The sequence below is a fragment of the Oncorhynchus mykiss genome, chromosome 26 (genome assembly GCF_013265735.2).
Source record: "Oncorhynchus mykiss isolate Arlee chromosome 26, USDA_OmykA_1.1, whole genome shotgun sequence".
Taxonomy (NCBI): domain Eukaryota; kingdom Metazoa; phylum Chordata; class Actinopteri; order Salmoniformes; family Salmonidae; genus Oncorhynchus; species Oncorhynchus mykiss.
In genome coordinates, this window is record NC_048590.1 from 39,452,782 (window position 1) to 39,477,160 (window position 24,379).

Here is a 24,379-nt window from a genome sequence, read left to right on the forward strand (position 1 = left end):
TGTTACAGTGAACATGGTGTTGGAGTTTTACAGTGAACATGGTGTTGGAGTTTTACAGTGAACATGGTGTTGGAGTTTTACAGTGAACATGGTATTGGAGTGTTACAGTGAACATGGTGTTGGAGTGTTACAGTGAACATGGTATTGGAGTGTTACAGTGAACATGGTATTGGAGTGTTACAGTGAACATGGTGTTGGAGTTTTACAGTGAACATGGTGTTGGAGTGTTACAGTGAACATGGTGTTGGAGTTTTACAGTGAACATGGTGTTGGAGTTTTACAGTGAACATGGTGTTGGAGTTTTACAGTGAACATGGTGTTGGAGTTTTACAGTGAACATGGTATTGGAGTTTTACAGTGAACATGGTGTTGGAGTGTTACAGTGAACATGGTATTGGAGTTTTACAGTGAACATGGTATTGGAGTTTTACAGTGAACATGGTATTGGAGTTTTACAGTGAACATGGTATTGGAGTGTTACAGTGAACATGGTATTGGAGTTTTACAGTGAACATGGTATTGGAGTTTTACAGTGAACATGGTGTTGGAGTTTTACAGTGAACATGGTGTTGGAGTTTTACAGTGAACATGGTATTGGAGTGTTACAGTGAACATGGTATTGGAGTTTTACAGTGAACATGGTGTTGGAGTGTTACAGTGAACATGGTGTTGGAGTTTTACAGTGAACATGGTGTTGGAGTTTTACAGTGAACATGGTGTTGGAGTTTTACAGTGAACATGGTATTGGAGTGTTACAGTGAACATGGTGTTGGAGTGTTACAGTGAACATGGTATTGGAGTGTTACAGTGAACATGGTATTGGAGTGTTACAGTGAACATGGTGTTGGAGTTTTACAGTGAACATGGTGTTGGAGTGTTACAGTGAACATGGTGTTGGAGTTTTACAGTGAACATGGTGTTGGAGTTTTACAGTGAACATGGTGTTGGAGTGTTACAGTGAACATGGTATTGGAGTTTTACAGTGAACATGGTGTTGGAGTGTTACAGTGAACATGGTATTGGAGTTTTACAGTGAACATGGTATTGGAGTTTTACAGTGAACATGGTATTGGAGTTTTACAGTGAACATGGTATTGGAGTTTTACAGTGAACATGGTATTGGAGTTTTACAGTGAACATGGTGTTGGAGTTTTACAGTGAACATGGTATTGGAGTTTTACAGTGAACATGGTGTTGGAGTGTTACAGTGAACATGGTATTGGAGTTTTACAGTGAACATGGTATTGGAGTTTTACAGTGAACATGGTATTGGAGTTTTACAGTGAACATGGTATTGGAGTGTTACAGTGAACATGGTATTGGAGTGTTACAGTGAACATGGTGTTGGAGTGTTACAGTGAACATGGTGTTGGAGTGTTACAGTGAACATGGTGTTGGAGTGTTACAGTGAACATGGTGTTGGAGTGTTACAGTGAATATGGTATTGGAGTTTTACAGTGAACATGGTGTTGGAGTGTTACAGTGAACATGGTATTGGAGTTTTACAGTGAACATGGTGTTGGAGTGTTACAGTGAACATGGTATTGGAGTGTTACAGTGAACATGGTATTGGAGTTTTACAGTGAACATGGTGTTGGAGTGTTACAGTGAACATGGTATTGGAGTTTTACAGTGAATATGGTATTGGAGTGTTACAGTGAACATGGTATTGGAGTTTTACAGTGAATATGGTATTGGAGTGTTACAGTGAACATGGTATTGGAGTTTTACAGTGAACATGGTGTTGGAGTGTTACAGTGAACATGGTATTGGAGTGTTGCAGTGAATATGGTATTGGAGTGTTACAGTGAACATGGTATTGGAGTTTTACAGTGAACATGGTGTTGGAGTGTTACAGTGAACATGGTATTGGAGTGTTACAGTGAACATGGTATTGGAGTTTTACAGTGAACATGGTGTTGGAGTGTTACAGTGAACATGGTATTGGAGTGTTACAGTGAACATGGTATTGGAGTGTTGCAGTGAATATGGTATTGGAGTGTTACAGTGAATAGCAGCCAATTTGTTTGAGACACAGAGCGGTGACACCTTGGCCATCAGAACTTTGTGTGCATGCGTGCATGTGTGTGTGTGTGGGGGGGTTTTCTAATCTTCCTGTTATTGACCTTCTAGCTGGCTACACTCTGCTGGGAATCACATGACATTACAACTTGCAGAATGTGAATGAGCACAGTCTGCCTCTGTATTCTCTCTCTCTCTCTCTCTCTCTCTCTCTCTCTCTCTCTCTCTCTCTCTCTCTCTCTCTCTCTCTCTCTCTCTCTCTCTCTCTCTCTCTCTCTCTCTCTCTCTCTCTCTCTCTCTCTCTCTCTCTCTCTCTCTCTCTCTCTCTCTCTCTCTCTCTCTCTCTCTCTCTCTCTCTCTCTCTCTCTCTCTCTCTCTCTCTCTCTCTCTCTCTCTCTCTCTCTGTGTTTTGGTATTTTAATATCTTTCTCTCTCTCTCCCTTTCTCCCCACGCACCCCTCTCTCTCCTTCCCTCCCTCTCTCCCCCTCTCTTTCCCTTCCTCTCTCTCTGCCTCGCTTCCACTCTCTGTCCCGTCCTCCCTCCCCTCACCTCTCTCCCCCTCTCTTTCCCTTCCTCTCTCTCTGCCTCACTTCTACTCTGTCCCGTCCTCCCTCCCCTCACCTCTCTCCCCCTCTCTTCTGTCCCGTCCTCCCTCCCCTCACCTTTCTCCCCTTCTCTTTCCCTTCCTCTCCCTCTTCCTCACTTCCACTCTCTGTCCCGTCCTCCCTCCCCTCACCTCTCTCCCCTTCTCTTTCCCTTCCTCTCTCTCTCTCTGCCTCACTTCCACTCTCTGTCCCGTCCTCCCTCCCCTCACCTCTCTCCCCCAGGCATTTCTCCTGTCTGTCCTCTAAGTACATGTGTCCGGGGGTCCCAGCGGTGATGAGTAACCTGCTAGCCAACATCAACGCCTACTTTGCCCACACCACCACCGTCTCAACCAACATCTCTGCCTCCGACCGCTTCGCTGCATCCAACTTTGGGGTGAGAACACACACGCACGCGCACGCGCACACACAAACACTCAGCTACACATACTCAGCTACACACACACACACACACACACACACACACACACACACACACACACACACACACACACACACACTCAGCTACACATACTCACACACACACACACACACACACAGCTACACACACTCACGCACTCAGCTACACACACACACACAGACTCACCTACACACACTTCTCAGCTACTGTTTATGGGCATTTGAAAACATCTGACTGAAATCATGAATATTGATCAGTACTGTTATGTTTTTTGTTTCCATGTCTACACAATATATTCCACCCTTTCAAATACCCCCATTTAAAAAAAAAAAGTTAAGTTGAACTGACAGTGTGATTGCTTTACTAACGGAAAAATCTATATATCTGTTTTTCTCACAGAGAGAGAAATTTGTCAAACTTCTAGATCAGCTGCACAACTCTCTGAGGATTGATCTGTCCAAGTACCGGGTTTGTACTCTGCGTGCGTGTGTGCGTGCGTGCGTGCGTGCGTGCGTGTGCGCGCGCGTGCATGTGCGTGTGCGTGTGCGTGTGTGTGTGTGTGTGTGTGTGTGTGTGTGTGTGTGTGTGTGTGTGTGTGTGTGTGTGTGTGTATGTATTGTAGAGTGTTGTAAAACAGCGGGTGTCTATGTATAATAGGATTATCTGTCCAGGGGTTATACCTGGAGATGAACGGTTGTAATGATTTCTATCTCCAGGAGTCTTGTTCACTAGTCCTGTTCACTAGTCCTGTCCACTAATCCTGTTCACTAGTCCTGTTCACTAGTCCTGTCCACTAGTCCTGTCCACTAATCCTGTTCACTAGTCCTGTCCACTAGTCCTGTTCACTAGTCCTGTCCACTAGTCCTGTCCACTAGACTTGTCCACTAGTCCTGTTCACTAGACTTGTCCACTAGTCCTGTCCACTAGACTTGTCCACTAGTCCTGTCCACTAGTCCTGTCCACTAGTCCTGTCCACTAGACTTGTCCACTAGACTTGTCCACTAGTCCTGTCCACTAGTCCTGTCCACTAGTCCTGTCCACTAGACTTGTCCACTAGACCGGTCCACTAGTCCTGTTCACTAGTCCTGTCAACTAGTCCTGTCCACTAGTCCTATCCACTAGTCCTGTCCACTAGACTTGACCACTAGTCCTGTCCACTAGTCCTGTCCACTAGTCCTGTCCACTAGACTTGTCCACTATGTTTCTGTGTTTCTGTGTGTTTCTGTTAGTTTCTGTGTGTGTGTCTACCATTCAATTCTACTGCAATGTGTGATTATAGAGGCAAAGACAGAGAGCGGGGCAGGTTTTTCACTGTGTGATTATAGAGGTAAAGACAGAGAGATGGGCAGGTTTTTCACTGTGTGATTCTAGAGGTAAAGACAGAGAGATGGGCAGGTTTTCACTGTGTGATTATAGAGGTAAAGACAGAGAGCTGGGCAGGTTTTTCACTGTGTGATTATAGAGGTAAAGACAGAGAGATGGGCAGGTTTTCACTGTGTGATTATAGAGGTAAAGACAGAGAGCGGGGCAGGTTTTCACTGTGTGATTATAGAGGTAAAGACAGAGAGTTGGGCAGGTTTTTCACTGTGTGATTATAGAGGTAAAGACAGAGAGCGGGGCAGGTTTTTCACTGTGTGATTATAGAGGTAAAGACAGAGAGCGGGGCAGGTTTTTCACTGTGTGATTATAGAGGTAAAGACAGAGAGCGGGGCAGGTTTTTCACTGTGTGATTATAGAGGTAAAGACAGAGAGCGGGGCAGGTTTTTCACTGTGTGATTATAGAGGTAAAGACAGAGAGCGGGGCAGGTTTTTCACTGTGTGATTATAGAGGTAAAGACAGAGAGCGGGGCAGGTTTTTCACTGTGTGATTATAGAGGCAAAGACAGAGAGCGGGGCAGGTTTTTCATTGTGTGATTATAGAGGTAAAGACAGAGAGCGGGGCAGGTTTGTCACTGTGTGATTATAGAGGTAAAGACAGAGAGCGGGGCAGGTTTTTCACTGTGTGTTTATAGAGGTAAAGACAGAGAGATGGGCAGGTTTTTCACTGTGTGATTATAGAGGCAAAGACAGAGAGCGGGGCAGGTTTTTCACTGTGTGATTATAGAGGTAAAGACAGAGAGCGGGGCAGGTTTTCACTGTGTGATTATAGAGGTAAAGACAGAGAGTTGGGCAGGTTTTTCACTGTGTGATTATAGAGGTAAAGACAGAGAGCGGGGCAGGTTTTTCACTGTGTGATTATAGAGGTAAAGACAGAGAGCGGGGCAGGTTTTTCACTGTGTGATTATAGAGGTAAAGACAGAGAGCGGGGCAGGTTTTTCACTGTGTGATTATAGAGGTAAAGACAGAGAGCGGGGCAGGTTTTTCACTGTGTGATTATAGAGGTAAAGACAGAGAGCGGGGCAGGTTTGTCACTGTGTGATTATAGAGGTAAAGACAGAGAGCGGGGCAGGTTTTTCACTGTGTGATTATAGAGGTAAAGACAGAGAGCGGGGCAGGTTTTTCACTGTGTGATTATAGAGGTAAAGACAGAGAGATGGGCAGATTTTTCACTGTGTGATTATAGAGGTAAAGACAGAGAGATGGGCAGGTTTTTCACTGTGTGATTATAGAGGTAAAGACAGAGAGCGGGGCAGGTTTTTCACTGTGTGATTATAGAGGTAAAGACAGAGAGCGGGGCAGGTTTTTCACTGTGTGATTATAGAGGTAAAGACAGAGAGATGGGCAGGTTTTCACTGTGTGATTATAGAGGTAAAGACAGAGAGCGGGGCAGGTTTTTCACTGTGTGATTATAGAGGTAAAGACAGAGAGCGGGGCAGGTTTTTCACTGTGTGATTATAGAGGTAAAGACAGAGAGATGGGCAGGTTTTTCACTGTGTGATTATAGAGGCAAAGACAGAGAGCGGGGCAGGTTTTTCACTGTGTGATTATAGAGGTAAAGACAGAGAGCGGGGCAGGTTTTCACTGTGTGATTATAGAGGTAAAGACAGAGAGTTGGGCAGGTTTTTCACTGTGTGATTATAGAGGTAAAGACAGAGAGCGGGGCAGGTTTTTCACTGTGTGATTATAGAGGTAAAGACAGAGAGCGGGGCAGGTTTTTCACTGTGTGATTATAGAGGTAAAGACAGAGAGCGGGGCAGGTTTTTCACTGTGTGAGTATAGAGGTAAAGACAGAGAGCGGGGCAGGTTTTTCACTGTGTGATTATAGAGGTAAAGACAGAGAGCGGGGCAGGTTTTTCACTGTGTGATTATAGAGGTAAAGACAGAGAGCGGGGCAGGTTTTTCACTGTGTGATTATAGAGGCAAAGACAGAGAGCGGGGCAGGTTTTTCACTGTGTGATTATAGAGGTAAAGACAGAGAGCGGGGCAGGTTTGTCACTGTGTGATTATAGAGGTAAAGACAGAGAGCGGGGCAGGTTTTTCACTGTGTGATTATAGAGGTAAAGACAGAGAGCGGGCAGGTTTTTCACTGTGTGATTATAGAGGTAAAGACAGAGAGCGGCGCAGGTTTTTCACTGTGTGATTATAGAGGTAAAGACAGAGAGATGGGCAGGTTTTCACTGTGTGATTATAGAGGTAAAGACAGAGAGCGGGGCAGGTTTTTCACTGTGTGATTATAGAGGTAAAGACAGAGAGCGGGGCAGATTTTTCACTGTGTGATTATAGAGGTAAAGACAGAGAGATGGGCAGGTTTTTCACTGTGTGATTATAGAGGTAAAGACAGAGAGCGGGGCAGGTTTTTCACTGTGTGATTATAGAGGTAAAGACAGAGAGATGGGCAGATTTTTCACTGTGTGATTATAGAGGTAAAGACAGAGAGATGGGCAGGTTTTTCACTGTGTGATTATAGAGGTAAAGACAGAGAGCGGGGCAGGTTTTTCACTGTGTGATTATAGAGGTAAAGACAGAGAGCGGGTCAGGTTTTTCACTGTGTGATTATAGAGGCAAAGACAGAGAGCGGGCAGGTTTTTCACTGTGTGTTTATAGAGGTAAAGACAGAGAGCGGGGCAGGTTTTTCACTGTGTGATTATAGAGGTAAAGACAGAGAGATGGGCAGGTTTTCACTGTGTGATTATAGAGGTAAAGACAGAGAGCGGGGCAGGTTTTTCACTGTGTGATTATAGAGGTAAAGACAGAGAGATGGGCAGGTTTTCACTGTGTGATTATAGAGGTAAAGACAGAGAGCGGGGCAGGTTTTTCACTGTGCTTGTCTTTTCAGATTGCTGGAGTCGTGTTATTCACACTGATTGAAAGCAGTCAGGAAATGTCACATTGTTTCTGACTGCTGCCGCTCCCACATCAATTCACAGACACACACACACACACACACCCCTTGTCGTCGTACAGTAATGAGATTCAGATCAGGCCAGTCAGTCTCTCCGCTCGCTCGGCGTATGGATTTCTCTGTAATGATATTCTGAAGCAGATTGAGTTTGCTTTTCTCTGAAGAGAGAGTATCGCCTACTCTTTTTAAACGTATTCGTCAGGGGAGTCAGAATGTGCAGCGACACAGTGTAACAGCTGATTTGTCCCTCTGTGATGTCCCCTGTCGGCTCTGCTGTCAGTGATTCACAGCATGTGCTCAGGGATACAGAGTGTTGTTTCAGACAGTGGACACTTTAAGTCGGAGGAGGGGCTCATTGGAATGGCTGGAATGAAATACATGTAATGGTGACACATTACCATTCACTACTTCTAGGATGTCTATTTAGGCTACATGTTGAAGTAGACATTGAGGGATATAGGTTGTGTATTTGGAGTAGACGTTCAGGCATATGAATATTTAGGGTGAACTGAGGGATATAGGATTTTGATTTGGTCTTCGCCCCTGTGCCTTTGCACGGCGTAATTTGTGTACAATAAAAAACCCTATTATGCATTCCTGCGTCTGTCTCCCGAATCTCTTCATACCAACGTGACAGAATAATGGACCATTAAGGGAGACAGCAGGAATGGCCCCTCCTATGATGCTGCGACTGGTCCATCTGACGCCACTGCTACTGATCCGTCCGCCGCCGCCACAACTTCCGGGTCCAACTTTGGCAGCTGCATTGGGTCCTGATCTACCCGCACTGCGTTCCTGTGACCTTCCTCGAGGTCCGGAGTCGTTGCGCTGCTGGTGCATCGGGGGGGGGGGGGGGGGGGGACTGTCACGGATCCCTCTGGAACTTTCATTACGGACACCTGTTCCCTATTCCCACTGATTAGCACTTGTATAAGTGTCCCCTTTGGTTTCCATTGGGGGTTCCATTATTGTTACTATGTCCGTTAGTGCGTGTGAGTACCTGTGCTGTATGCTTTGGCTTTTGTGCCATTATGGATTGCGCAGATGATTACGGGTCTTGTCCCGTGTGTTAATCATTATGCGCGTGTGTTATTTATTTGAGGTACTCCTCGCTCTTTTGTTTGGGTTTCAACCCTGTGTTTTTGTATAGTGTTTGTTTGGTCTTCGCCCCTGTGCCTTTACATGGCACGCCGTAATTTGGGTAAAATAAAAAACCCTATTATGCATTCCTGCGCCTGTCTCCCAAATATCTTCATACCAACGTGACACATGGTAGAGGCTGAGGGATCTGGAATGATCATTTACGTTTCTATGGTGATGGTTTATGGTAGATACTGAGGGATGTAGGATGTCTGTTTAGGTTTCTATGGTGATGGTTTATGGTAGATACTGAGGGATATAGGATGTCTGTTTAGGTTTCTATGGTGATGGTTTATGGTAGATACTGAGGAATCTGGAATGCTCATTTACGTTTCTATGGTGATGGTTTATGGTAGATACTGAGGGATATAGGATGTCTGTTTAGGTTTCTATGGTGATGGTTTATGGTAGATACTGAGGGATATAGGATGTCTGTTTAGGTTTCTATGGTGATGGTTTATGGTAGATACTGAGGGATATAGGATGTCTGTTTAGGTAGGATGTTGTTTCATAGTAGACGTTGAGGTATATAAGATGTCTGTTTAGGGTAGATGTTGAGGTACTGTATATGGGATGTCTTTTTAGAGTATGGATATTTTATATTAGTTTAGGGTGGGTATGTAAGAGGTTGTTCTTAGTAAGGACAATAAAGCTGCAAACACAATACACAGTTGAATGATGGTTTAGTGAATGAGTTTTGTCGGTGATTCTCGACTGAGCGGAATTGATCCTTCATACACAGTCTTTGAGTCCATGATCATTCTGGGTTACTTTTGTGATTGACAGAGAGTTTGTGTGCGTCCCAAATTGCACCATATTCCCTATGTAGTGCACTACTTTTGATGAGAGCCTTATGGGTCCTGGTCTAAAGTAGTCCACCCAATAGGGAATAGGGTGCTTTTTGGGATGTGGCCCTTCTGTTCATTTTGAGTTCATGTTGACTTTATGTAACGGACTCAGTAAAGAATCCACTGACATTTCCTCACCAGCCTACTCTAAACCCTCACTGGCAGTACAGCAAAACCCATTGAGCCCCGAGCAGACAAAAATCAGAACAGTTCCTCCTCAGATCAGAGCACACAGTTATCAGGCCCGTTTTAGACTCTGTCAAACACTGAGTAACAATCTCAGTTATTGGTCTAATGGTTAGGGTTATAGTTCATTAGGTTTGGTCTCAAAGTTACTTGGGAGGTGTGTGTGTGTGTGTGTGTGTGTGTGTGTGTGTGTGTGTGTGTGTGTGTGTGTGTGTGTGTGTGTGTGTGTGTGTGTGTGTGTGTGTGTGTGTGTGTGTGTGTGTGTGTGTGTGTGTGTGTGTGTGTGTGTGTGTGTGTGTGTGTGTGTGTGTGTGTGTGTGTGTGTGTGTGTGTGTGCGCGCCAGTCTGTGGTAAAGAGGAGGGAGGGTGGGGGGCAGTAATGTATAGTTCACCAAGCACCTTTTCTCAGCCTATCAGGGTGCACGTGTGTGTTGAAAGCACTCCTGTCACGCTGCTCTGAGCATGAATGGGAAGTTTCCATCACACAGGGCCATGGGGCTTTAACACTAAAAGACCAGACATCAAACTCGTTTAGTGATGATGGCTAGATGTGTCCCATCATCAATATCAATGTGTGAATGAATTATGAGCCTGCGTGGGATACAGCGTTGTGAGACGAGTGGCCTTCAGCACCTGATCCCACCTTGAGGGCCGTACACTACCTAGTTATAATGCTGTATGTTTCCAGGAGGGGAATAGACTGCCACTGGCTGCTGCTTCCCTTTGTGAATCTGTTGGGTAGTGTTAGTTAGTTAGTTAATAACTGATTTTTATAGCTATTTCTTGTTGTCTATGACCCTTGTTTCATTATCCTAATACACACACTGTAGCACTTTGGGGTTGTTTTTAGATGAAAAGCGCATTACAAATGAAGAGCTCTATTCAGTCTGCATGGACGAAGCGTTCCAGGATGCGTGATAGAAATGTAAAGGTGATTCCCCATTGAGCCGACATGCAGCGTTTAGTACAGTCTCTGTTAACGCGAGAGCATTGCCTTCCAATTTCAATCATGCTGTAACACTTAGTTTTTTACAATCACTTTGGCACTAATTTCGGAACCTTGATGTCATTTTTCAAAACTCTAGACACAAAACTCACAAAAGTAAAATCACCTGTTCAAAATGACACAACTTAACATCAAAGTATTACCATTTCAAAATGCAATTCACACATTACATCTGAGATGACTGTCTATTCATTTCATTACAATGATCTAACTATCAATTGATACAACTGCTCAAAATGATAAGTGACTGTTGCATTACTCTTAATGCATAGTTTTATGGAAACTGACAAACAATATTCCATGTTTAGATCATGAAAGTTTCAGGATAACGAGATCCATTGACACCAATTACCGTGGAACATGAACCAATTGGACTACATTATCTATGGATTTAATATTTCATCATCATTCTTTATCAGACACTGTTTCTATGGTCCCATGTACCACTTTTCCAGACCATGTTTTCAGATTTTACATTACTGTACACTCGGACACTTTATTAGGTACACCTTTCTAGTACTGGGTAGGACCCCCCTGCCTCCACAACAGCCTGAATTATTCACGGTGTTGTACATTAAGAGATGCCATTCTTCACACCACTGTTTTAAACAGCTGTTATTTGAGCATTTTTTGCCTTTCTGTTAGCTTGAATGAGTCTGGACATTCTCCTCTGACCTCTCTCATTAACAAGGTGTTTTTGCCCACAGAAATGTCGCTCACTGAATGTGTTTTGTTTATCGCACCATTCTCTGTAAACTCTAGAGACTGCAGTGCGTAAAAATCCCAGGAGGACAGCTGTTTCTGAGGTGCTGGAATCACCATGTGTAGCATCAACAATCATACCACAGTCAAAGTTGCTTAGTAGCTTAGATTACTCTTCATGCCTGTTCTAATGTTTGGTCGAACAACATCTAAAGCTCTCTACTCTATATACTCTATATATTGAGTTGCAGGCAGCCACATGATCCGCTCTTCGAATGTAACCTTCCTTGATGAGCTAAATCAGGTCTGTAGAGCTGATGGCCTGACCTATGACCGTTTTGAGTTTTGAACAATGACCACAAGGTTCTGAAATTAGTGCCAAAGTGATTGTAAAAAACTGTAACTTCAGTGATACAGATTGAATAGAGCCTTAGCTGTAGAGAGATGGAGAATGAGAAGGGAGCGGTAGAGAGAGAACCAATCTCTTCATTATTTTCTCCTGCAGGATAATTTCCCAGCTGGTAACCCAGAGCGTCTCCAGGACCTGAAGTCTACTGTGGACCTTCTCACCAGCATCACCTTCTTCAGGATGAAGGTATGTACGTGTGTGTGTGTGTGTGTGTGTGTGTGTGTGTGTGTGTGTGTGTGTGTGTATGTGTGTGTGTGTGTGTGTGTGTGTGTGTGTGTGTTTGTGTGTGTGTATGACACTCACAGTTTATTTGCCTATCAATGAAGTAGCATATTGGTACATTTACTGCTTAGCTTTACAGTGATAGTCAATACTGATTATGGATTATGTATGTATGTATGTATGTATGTATGTATACATACATACATACAGTTGAAGTCAGAAGTTTACATACACTTAGGTTGGAGTCAATTAAACTCATTTTTCAACCACTCCACAAATTTCTTGTTAACAAACTATAGTTTTGGCAAATCGGTTAGGACATCTACTTTGTGCATGACACAATACATTTTCACAACAATTGTTTACAGACAGATTATTTCACTTGTAATTCACTGTATCACAATTCCAGTGGGTCAGAAGTTTACATACATTAAGTTGACTGTGCCTTTAAACAGCTTGGAAAATTCCAGAAAATTATGTCATGGCTTTAGAAGCTTCTGATAGGCTAATTTACATAATTTTAGTGAATTGGAGGTGTACCTGTGGATGTATTTCAAGGCCTACCTTCAAACTCAGTGCCTCTTTGCTTGACATCATGGGAAAATCAAAAGAAATCAGCCAAGACCTCAGAAAAATAATTGTTGACCTCCTCAAGTCTGGTTCATCCTTAGGAGCAATTTCCAAATGCCTGAAAGTACCACGTTCATCTGTACAAACAATAGTATGCAAGTATAAACACCAAAGGACCACGCTCATCTGTACAAACAATAGCACGCAAGTATAAACACCATGGGACCACGCAGCTGTCACACCGCTCAGGAAGGAGAAGCGTTCTGTCTCCTAGAGATGAACGTACTTTGGTGTGAAAAGTGCAAATCAATCCAAGAACAACAGCAAAGGACCTTCTGAAGATGCTGGAGGAAACAGGTACAAAAGTATCTATATCCACAGTAAAACGAGTTCTATATCGATATAACCTGAAAGGCCAATCAGCAAGGAAGAAGCCACTGCTCAGAAAAACGCCATAAAAGCCACTGCACATGGGGACAAAGATCGTACTTTTTGGTCGAATGTCCCCTGGTCTGATGAAACAAAAATAGAACTTTGGCCATAATGACCATTGTTATGTTTGGAGGAAAAATGGGGATGCTTGCAAGCCGAAGAACACCATCCCAACCTCGAAGCACAGGGGTGGCAGCATCATGTTGTGGGGTTGCTTTGCTGCAGGAGGGACTGGTGCACTTCACAAAATAGATGGCTTCATGAGGAAGTAAAATTATGTGGATATATTGAAGCAACATCTCAAGACATCAGTTAAAGCTTGGTTGCAAATGGGTCTTCCAAATGGACAATGACCCCAAGCATACTTCCAAAGTTAAAGGTAATGGAGTGGCCGTCACAAAGCCCTGACCTCAATCCCATAGAAAATTTGTGGGCAGACCTGAAAAAGAGTGTACGAGCAAGGAGGCCTACAAACCTGACTCATTTACACCAGCTCTGTCAGGAGGAATGGGCCAAAATTCACACAGGCTACCTGAAACGTTTGACCCAAGTAAAACAATTTTAAGGCAATGCTACCAAATACTAATTGAGTGTATTTAAACTTCTGACCAACTGGGAATGTGATGAAAGAAATAAAAGCTGAAATAAATCATTCTCTCTACTATTATTCTGATATTTCACATTCTTAAAATAAAGTGGTGACCCTAACTGACCTAAGACAGGGAATTTTTACTAGGATTAAATGTCAGGAATTGTGCAAAACTGAGATGAAATGTATTTGGCTGAGGTGTATGTAAACTTTCGACTTCAACTGTATACACACACACACACACACACACACACACACACACACACACACACACACACACACACACACACATATATATATATATATATATATACAGTATATATATACATATATATGTATACACACACTCACCCTAACACACTAAGCAGAAACACTGATTATTCTATTCTTTCTGTAGATCCATCTGAGCAGGGAGCAGCAGCAAATATGCTATAAGATATGTCTGTCTGAAGGCCCCAATGAGTCATATAGACTGACTTATGTTCCTCCATACTAGTGACAATTATCCATACTGATTCCTGATGTTACACACTCTGTTGATTCTCTAAGTGACACGCGTGTGTGTGTGTGTGTGTGTGTGTGTGTGTGTGTGTGTGTGTGTGTGTGTGTGTGTGTGAGTGAGAGAAGCATTTTAACCACCCTCTCTGCAATCCCTGCCCTGTAATCCTCTCCCCCAGTTCCCAGCCTGCACGCTGATTTATCTAGGTTTAAAAACAGCCCATTGCTGTGTTTCATACACACAGGCACAAACACATGCATGCACCCACACACACAAAAAAAACAGTCGACACGCACACAAACACACACACAAAGACACCGGTGGACTCCCACTCCCACTCAGGAAGGCTGTGTTGTGGTGTGGGGCGGATGTACACAGAATGGAGCGGCCAGGCGTAACTAAGATGGCAGCTGAAGGGGAGATGATTTGGGGGGAGGAATGAGAATTGTCACTTTATGTTACAGACGCTTTCACTCCCACTTCCAGCCACCCTGCACATTAAGGGAAAGGGAAAGGGGATACCTAGTCAATTGCACAACTGAATGCATTCAGCCGAAGTGTGTTCAACCAAAGTGTGTAACCCAACCCCTCTGAATCACACACACACGCACACAAGTTCTCCTGAACACACAGACAGTATACAGTAGGTTTCAAAGAATCACGGATAGAGGTCTATTTCAATTTTTTGAAGATTTATTATTCACCATTCTAAAGGTGCAACTTTAAAGTGTGTGTGTGTGTGTGTGTTTTGACTTTGTTCCTATCTGTATTACAGGTACAGGAGCTACAGAGTCCTCCCAGAGCCAGTATGGTGGTGAAGGACTGTGTCAGAGCCTGTCTGGACTCAACATACAAATACATATTTGACAACTGTCATGAACTCTACAACCAGCTACTAGACCAGGTAATACAGACACTATATCCCCCTATATTAATCCCTATATCACCCTATATTAAACCCTATATCACCCTATATTAAACCCTATATCACCCTATATTAAACACTACATCAGTCGTATATTAAACCCTATATCAGCCCTATATTAAACCCTTTACCACGCCTATTTTAATCCCTATATCACCCCTATATTAAACCCTATATCACCCTATATTAAACCCTACATCAGTCCTATATTAAATCCTATATCACCCCTATGTTAATCCCTATATCACCCTATATTAAACCCTATATCACTCCTATATTAAACCCTACATCAGTCCTATATTAAACCCTATATCAGACCTACAGTGGGGAGAACAACTATTTGATACACTGACGATTTTGCAGGTTTTCCTACTTACAAAGCATGTAGAGGTCTGTATTTTTTTTATCATAGGTACACTTCAACTGTGAGAGACGGAATCTAAAACAGAAATCCATAAAATCTCATTGTATGATTTTTAAGTAATTAATTTGCATTTTATCGCATGACATAAGTGTTTGATCATCAACACGGCAGGACCTGGTCAATGACCTGAAGAGAGCTGGGACCACAGTCTCAAAGAAAACCATTAGTAACACACTACGCCGTCATGGATTAAAATCCTTCAGCGCACGCAAGGTCCCCCTGCTCAAGTCAGCACATGTCCAGGCCCGTCTGAAGTTTGCCAATGACCATCTGGATGATCAAGAGGAGGAATGGGAGAAGGTCATGTGATCTGATGAGACAAAAATAGAGCTTTTTTGGTCTAAACTCCACTCGCCGTGTTTGGAGGAAGAAGGATGAGTACAACCCCAAGAACACCATCCCAACCGTGAAGCATGGAGGTGGAAACATCATTCTTTGGGGATGCTTTTCTGCACCGTAATAAGGGGAGGATGGATAGGGCCATGTATCGCGAGATCTTGGCCAACAACCTCCTTCCCTCAGTAAGAGCATTGAAGATGGGTCGTGGCTGGGTCTTCCAGCATGACAGCGACCCAAAACACACAGTCAGGGCAACTAAGGAGTGACTCCGTAAGAAGCATCTCAAGGTCCTGGAGTGGCCTCGCCAGTCTCCAGACCTGAACCCAATAGAAAATCTTTGGAGGGAGCTGAAAGTCCGTATTGCCCAGCGACAGCACCGAAACCTGAAGGATCTGGAGAAGGTCTGTATGTAGGAGTGGGCCAAAATCCCTGCTGCAGTGTGTGCAAACCTGGTCAAGAACTACAGGAAACGAAACGTATGATCTCTGTAATTGCAAACAAAGGTTTCTGTACCAAATATTAAGTTCTGCTTTTCTGATGTATCAAATACTTATGTCATGCAATAAAATGCAACTTAATTACTTAAAAATCATACAATGTGATTTTCTGGATTTTTGTTTTTTTGTCTCTCACAGTTGAAGTGTACCTATGATAAAAATGACAGACCTCTACATGCTTTGTAAGTAGGAAAACCTGCAAAATCGGCAGTATACCAAATACTTGTTCTCCCCACTGTATATTAAACTGTTTATCACTCCTATATTACATCCTATATCACTTCCATATTAAATTCTATATCACTCCTATATCACCACTATATTAAGTGCTTTATCACCCCTATATTAAACACTTTATCACCCCTATATTAAACCCTATATCAGACCTATATTAAAACCTATATCAGTCCTATGTTAAATCATATATCAGTACTATGTTCAATTCTATATCTGTACTATATATGCTGAGTGTACAAAGCATTAGGAACACCTTCTTAGTTTTGCATTGCACCACCCCCTTTTGCCCTCAGAACAGCCTCAATTCTTTGGTGCATGGACTCTACAAATTGTTGAAAGTGTTCCACAGTGGTGCTGGCCTATGTTGAATCCACTGCTTCCCACAGTCGTGTCAAGTTGGCCGGATGGGTGGTGGACCATTCTTGATACACACGGGAAACTGTTGAGCATGAAAAAAAACAGCAACATTGCAGTTCTTGACACAAACCTGTGCACCTGGCACCTACTACCATTCAATGTATTTTTAATTAATTGTATTTACAATGATGGCCTACCCTGGCCAAACCCGGACGACGCTGGGCCAATTGTGTGCTGCCCTATGGGACACACAATCACGCCTGTATGTGATGCAGCCTGGTTCAAAGGCACTTAAATATTTTGTCTTGCCCAGTCACCCTCTGAATGGCACACAGACACAATCCATGTCTCAATTGTCTCAAGGCTTAAAAATCCTAATTTAATCTGTCTCCTCCCCTTCATCTGCACTGATCAAAGTGGATTCCTATATCGGCCCTCTGTCAGCCCAAAGGTGCACTACAGGAGTTAGTGTGTTCTGTCTAACAGAGAGATAGTGTCCTTCAGGTCTGTAACAGTCATGTATCTGTTCTGGTAAAAGGCAAGTTCTGCAACAGTGAGGTAATGTCCTGCTGGTCTATAACAAGGAGTTTATAACTGTAGAAGTTGAATAATAATCTTCCTTTGTAGAAACAGCCTGAGGGGTTTTTAGCAATTACCCAGCAGAGAGATAGATACAGCCACTAATTACAACTCAGTCTAACGCACTCACAAACGAGTCACACACTCCATCAACACACACACACACACACACACACACACACACACACACACACACACACACACACACACACACACACACACACACAGACAGGACACACTCTTCATCAACACACTAGTCACCACAACATCAACACACACATGTTCTCTCCTGGAGCTAACCTCAGGGTGGTGGATGACTATATCATAATATTACAGCCTGCCTTTGTGCCACTGTGGATGTTTCCCATAAAAGACGTCCATTGTGTTGTCTTGCCTGCCCTCGTTCTCTCACTGGAAATACCACCATCCAACCAGAGGCTGATTATGTAACGCTACAGAGCACTCTGCATGGGAGGGAGGGAGAGATAAATGGAAGGAGGGAGTGGGGAAGGGAGGGAGAGAAGGCATGGAGGGATCAGGGAGAGGAAGGATAGAGAGCTTAAACATTCCCGTAAAGCCTGGCAGAGATGGAGGGATTTAAAAAGAGAGCAGTGAAGGAAGGAAACAGAGCAGGTGAAGAAAGAGAGAGTCATTTAGGTCCAAAATCTCTCCATTGGAATTCAGTCACTGTGGAGGAAGGAGGAGAGATGCCCAGTACTGCATATATCTGTAGATACACTGTAGGCAGACATGACCACACACACACACACACACACACACACACACACACAGCTCTCTAAAATGATCTGCATTTTTTCTCTCACACACACACTCACTCACACACACACAATCACTCACTCACACTATCACTCACTCACTCAAACATAAACACACACACATACATAAAGTGCCTTGCGAAAGTATTCGGCCCCCTTGAACTTTGCGACCTTTTGCCACATTTCAGGCTTCAAACATAAAGATATAAAACTGTATTTTTTTGTGAAGAATCAACAACAAGTGGGACACAATCATGAAGTGGAACGACATTTATTGGATATTTCAAACTTTTTTAACAAATCAAAAACTGAAAAATTGGGCGTGCAAAATTATTCAGCACCCTTAAATTAATACTTTGTAGCGTCACCTTTTGCTGCGATTACAGCGTAAGCCGCTTGAGGTATGTCTCTATCAGTTTTGCACATCGAGAGACTGAAATTTTTTCCCATTCCTCCTTGCAAAACAGCTCGAGCTCAGTGAGGTTGGATGGAGAGCATTTGTGAACAGCAGTTTTCAGTTCTTTCCACAGATTCTCGATTGGATTCAGTTCTGGACTTTGACTTGGCCATTCTAACACCTGGATATGTTTATTTTTGAAGCATTCCATTGTAGATTTTGCTTTATGTTTTGGATCGTCTTGTTGGAAGACAAATCTCCGTCCCAGTCTCAGGTCTTTTGCAGACTCCATCAGGTTTTCTTCCAGAATGGTCCTGTATTTGGCTCCATCCATCTTCCCATCAATTTTAACCATCTTCCCTGTCCCTGCTGAAGAAAAGCAGGCTCAAACCATGATGCTGCCACCACCATGTTTGACAGTGGGGATGGTGTTTTACGCCAAACATAACGTTTTGCATTGTTGCCAAAAAGTTCAATTTTGGTTTCATCTGACCAGAGCACCTTCTTCCACATCTTTGGTGTGTCTCCCAGGTGGCTTGTGGCAAACTTTAAATGACACTTTTTATGGATATCTTTAAGAAATGGCTTTCTTCTTGCCACTCTTCCATAAAGGCCAGACTTGTGCAATATACGACTGATTGTTGTCCTATGGACAGTCTCCCACCTCAGCTGTAGATCTCTGCAGTTCATCCAGAGTGATCATGGGCCTCTTGGCTGCATCTCTGATCAGTCTTCTCCTTGTATGAGCTGAAAGTTTAGAGGGACGGCAGGTCTTGGTAGATTTGCAGTGGTCTGATACTCCTTCCATTTCAATATTATCGCTTGCACAGTGCTCCTTGGGATGTTTAAAGCTTGGGAAATCTTTTTGTATCCAAATCCGGTTTTAAACTTCTTCACAACAGTATCTCGGACCTGCCTGGCGTGTTCCTTGTTCTTCATGATGCTCTCTGCGCTTTTAACGGACCTCTGAGACTATCACAGTGCAGGTGCATTTATACGGAGACTTGATTACACACAGGTGGATTGTATTTATCATCATTAGTCATTTAGGTCAACATTGGATCATTCAGAGATCCTCACTGAACTTCTGGAGAGAGTTTGCTGCACTGAAAGTAAAGGGGCTGAATAATTTTGCACGCCCAATTTTTCAGTTTTTGATTTGTTAAAAAAGTTTGAAATATCCAATAAATGTCGTTCCACTTCATGATTGTGTCCCACTTGTTGTTGATTCTTAACAAAAAAATACAGTTTTGTATGTTCATGTTTGAAGCCTGAAATGTGGCAAAAGGTTGCAAAGTTCAAGGGGGCCGAATACTTTCGCAAGGCACTGTACATATACACACATTATGGCCAAATGATAGCAGTACAGGTCGGGCTGTGTAGTGTGTATTATTAGGGTTTATTAACTGTTGAACTGAAGTGTACAGTGCCTTGCGAAAGTATTCGGCCCCCTTGAACTTTGCGACCTTTTGCCACATTTCAGGCTTCAAACATAAAGATATAAAACTGTATTTCTTTGTGAAGAATCAACAACAAGTGGGACACAATCATGAAGTGGAACGACATTTATTGGATATTTCAAAATTTTTTAACAAATCAAAAACTGAAAAATTGGGCGTGCAAAATTATTCAGCCCCTTTACTTTCAGTGCAGCAAACTCTCTCCAGAAGTTCAGTGAGGATCTCTGAATGATCCAATGTTGACCTAAATGACTAATGATGATAAATACAATCCACCTGTGTGTAATCAAGTCTCCGTATAAATGCACCTGCACTGTGAAAGTCTCAGAGGTCCGTTAAAAGCGCAGAGAGCATCATGAAGAACAAGGAACACACCAGGCAGGTCCGGGATACTGTTGTGAAGAAGTTTAAAGCCGGATTTGGATACAAAAAGATTTCCCAAGCTTTAAACATCCCAAGGAGCACTGTGCAAGCGATAATATTGAAATGGAAGGAGTATCAGACCACTGCAAATCTACCAAGACCTGGCCGTCCCTCTAAACTTTCAGCTCATACAAGGAGAAGACTGATCAGAGATGCAGCCAAGAGGCCCATGATCACTCTGGATGAACCTCAGAGATCTACAGCTGAGGTGGGAGACTCTGTCCATAGGACAACAATCAGTCGTATATTGCACAAATCTGGCCTTTATGGAAGAGTGGCAAGAAGAAAGCCATTTCTTAAAGATATCCATAAAAAGTGTCGTTTAAAGTTTGCCACAAGCCACCTGGGAGACACACCAAAGATGTGGAAGAAGGTGCTCTGGTCAGATGAAACCAAAATTGAACTTTTTGGCAACAATGCAAAACGTTATGTTTGGCGTAAAAGCAACACAGCTGAACACACCATCCCCACTGTCAAACATGGTGGTGGCAGCATCATGGTTTGGGCCTGCTTTTCTTCAGCAGGGACAGGGAAGATGGTTAAAATTGATGGGAAGATGGATGGAGCCAAATACAGGACCATTCTGGAAGAAAACCTGATGGAGTCTGCAAAAGACCTGAGACTGGGACGGAGATTTGTCTTCCAACAAGACAATGATCCAAAACATAAAGCAAAATCTACAATGGAATGGTTCAAAAATAAGCATATCCAGGTGTTAGAATGGCCAAGTCAAAGTCCAGACCTGAATCCAATCGAGAATCTGTGGAAAGAACTGAAAACTGCTGTTCACAAATGCTCTCCATCCAACCTCACTGAGCTCGAGCTGTTTTGCAAGTAGGAATGGGAAAAAATTTCAGTCTCTCGATGTGCAAAACTGATAGAGACATACCCCAAGCGACTTACAGCTGTAATCGCAGCAAAAGGTGGCGCTACAAAGTATTAACTTAAGGGGGCTGAATAATTTTGCACGCCCAATTTTTCAGTTTTTGATTTGTTAAAAAAGTTTGAAATATCCAATAAATGTCGTTCCACTTCATGATTGTGTCCCACTTGTTGTTGATTCTTCACAAAAAAATACAGTTTTATATCTTTATGTTTGAAGCCTGAAATGTGGCAAAAGGTCGCAAAGTTCAAGGGGGCCGAATACTTTCGCAAAGCACTGTATGTTCAGCACTGCGAGGACACCACATTAACTGTTGAACTGAAGTGTATGTTCAGCACTGTGAGGACACCACGTTAACTGTTGAACTGAAGTGTATGTTCAGCACTGTGAGGACACCACATTAACTGTTGAACTGAAGTGTATGTTCAGCACTGTGAGGACACCACATTAGCACGGATGTGTTTCTCTGTCTGCCTGTCTGTTACAACACACCATGAGTCTCATGTATAGTCATACCATACACACACACACACTGATAGTCTTATCACATGTGTAGCTGATCGGATGCGCTAAGGCCAAATTAAGGGGTTACTGGTTAAAATTCCTCTTGGCTCCAGTTTAATTTAATTTATACACTTAAATATAATCAGTGATCTAGTTAGAGGGTTACTGGTTAGGATCCCATCTAGCAGGTCTCCCGAGTGGTGCAGCGGTCTTTGAACTGCATTGCAGTGCTTGAAGTGTCACTACAGACCCGGGTTTGATCCCAGGCTGTGTCACAACCAGCCATGACCGGGTGTCCCATTGGGAGTTGCACAATTGGCCCAGTGTAATCTGGGTTACCGGGAGGCTTGGCTGGGGGGGGTGCTTTACTTAGCTTATCGTGGATTGGCGGGACATGGTTTGGATGGACGCATGACTCGACCTTCGCCTCTCCCGAGTCCAATGGGGAATTGCAGCAATGAGACAAGATCGGAAAAAAAGGGTAAAATCCGAAACAAATAATCCCGTCTCGCTCCGGTGAGCCAGTCAACAAATTGGTTGTTTTTGCTTATTGGATATTAGGGATGTTTGTCCCCATGTCTGTTATTGTCTCCTTTAGGTGTTTGAACTGTTTCCTACTGTGTTGATTCTCTGTCTGTTTGTCCAGATGTGTAAACAATCTGTTGGCCTGTGATTGCCATCCAGATGAGTGATACAGCATCTGAGAGAGTTAATGTGTGTCCCAAATGGCACCCTATTCCTTATATAGTGCTCTACTTTTAGTACTAGTACCTCTTTTAGTATTGCACTATATGAGTATATGGGGTGCCATTTGAACTGGTTTGTTGCTGGTAAAACGGTCATCCCAGTTTGGAATACTGATCATGGTTGGTACAGTACTGCTAGTTCTCCTGGAATCAGTACTGATATTCCCCGTTGGTTACACACTGGTGAAACAAAATCACACGCTCATATGCCCTGTGCAGTGCACCATAGTGTGGCAGGCAGCCCTATACGGCTCTGGTCAAAGTTATGCACTACAGGGGGGGAGGATTTGATTTGAGATTCGCCCTAGAGGAAGGGATTCTTGTGAATATAGAGTGTATGATTAGCATGCTACTATAGTGCAGGTGATTTAGTTACCCTATGTCCCCAAATATCAAATTAGTCAAAGTAGAGGGGTTCAGATGTTTGAGAGAGGCTTCAATCTCAAACAATGTATGTAGACCCATAATCCTTCACAAAGGAGAGAGAGCACACAGAGAAGAGAAACATTGATTTCAAGCTAAATAGTTAATAAATTGATTGAGTTTACAGAGCCAGGTATCACGAATAGAAACTGTTTCGACTCAGTGCTTTGTCAAGGGTGTACTGGTCCTTACCCCTTACCCCTGTACTGGTCCACTTTAATAGATATGCTTCAATTTAAGTGATATATTAAATAACACTTGTTAGGAATATACATTTTGGTCTGTGCTAGTCCCACAGCCCAAAGAAAGACAGTATGTATCTTTTCAGTATTTTTACACTATCTTTCCATTGAAGAGAGGGGTTACTGAGCCAGTCACGAAACCCAATGCTTCCTGATTGAAAATAGGAAAAGCACTTTGAGTCGGCTTGTTGTAGGTGCTTGGGAATAATTCAATGAAGTCCTTGAAGAAAAGAAAGACCCACACACTGCTCTTGCCAATATCACTTAGTTGGTTTATTCAGCTTTTCTTCAAGGATGTACTGCTGGTGCTAGACACAATAATCATAAAATAGCTTAGTGATGAGCTTCGTGGGCAATATGGTGCTGAACGCTGAGCTGTTTATATTCCCTATGTTGACCTCTGCTGGTGGTTAATCCTCCATCCCAAAGCAGGTAGTATGATGAAAGGCAGATTTTTTAAGAGAAGTTTAGATTAACATGTTGACCTCTACTGGTGTTTGACCCCAACCCAAAGAAGGCAGTATGATGAAAGGCAGATCTCAGTAAGGGCAGACCTCAGCTTTAACACATATATAACCTTTATTTATACAGGGTTTCTTATTAGTCATTTAGCAGACACCCTTATCCAGAGTGACTTACAGTAGTGAGTGCACACATTCTTATATTACCCCACCATGGGAGTTGAACCCACAACCCTGGCAAGCACCATGCTCTACCAACTGAGCTACAAGGGACCCAATGAGGTGATCCTCATTGAGTTGAAATCTATTCTACCAGAGAGAACTGTTCATTTAAATGTGAACTTAAATGAATGGATTACAGCATTGAGTATACATGTTGGCCTCTGGTTGGTTTGTCCCACAGACCAAGGAAAGCCTGTATTGCTAAAGGCAGATATTCTCAGAGGGCGGTAGGTTAACCCTCAGCTTTACGATGGATGTACAATATACCTGCTATTTTACCACCTCTAACAATGTGTTGTTTGACATTGTGAATATAGATGAGCAGGGAGATGCATTGGTAATACACAACCTTCATCAATGCCCTTCACACAACGGTATATAGTACACAAACACCCATGCACTTGCAGGACCACACACACTGGGAATACATTGCATAGAGGATCCTGTTTCATTTTGCATAGAGTTGTGTTTCATTATTCATATCTCTACAGTAAGACAGACCACTGCAGCCCCTCTGCACACACACACACACACACACACACACACACACACACACACACACACACACACA

General features: G+C 43.1%; 1 protein-coding gene across 3 annotated transcripts in view; it reads left to right on the forward strand.

Annotated features, from left to right (window-relative positions):
• LOC110506127 (protein unc-13 homolog C) overlaps nucleotides 1–24,379 on the forward strand; it is a 223,531-nt gene that overhangs the window by 77,540 nt on the left and 121,612 nt on the right. For all 3 annotated transcript variants that reach the window (XM_036964589.1, XM_036964590.1, XM_036964591.1), the window contains exons 14-17: nucleotides 2,851–3,004; nucleotides 3,428–3,496; nucleotides 11,698–11,787; nucleotides 14,689–14,817. In XM_036964589.1, the coding sequence (XP_036820484.1) occupies nucleotides 2,851–3,004; nucleotides 3,428–3,496; nucleotides 11,698–11,787; nucleotides 14,689–14,817 (442 nt within the window). The remainder of the gene's footprint in view (nucleotides 1–2,850; nucleotides 3,005–3,427; nucleotides 3,497–11,697; nucleotides 11,788–14,688; nucleotides 14,818–24,379) is intronic.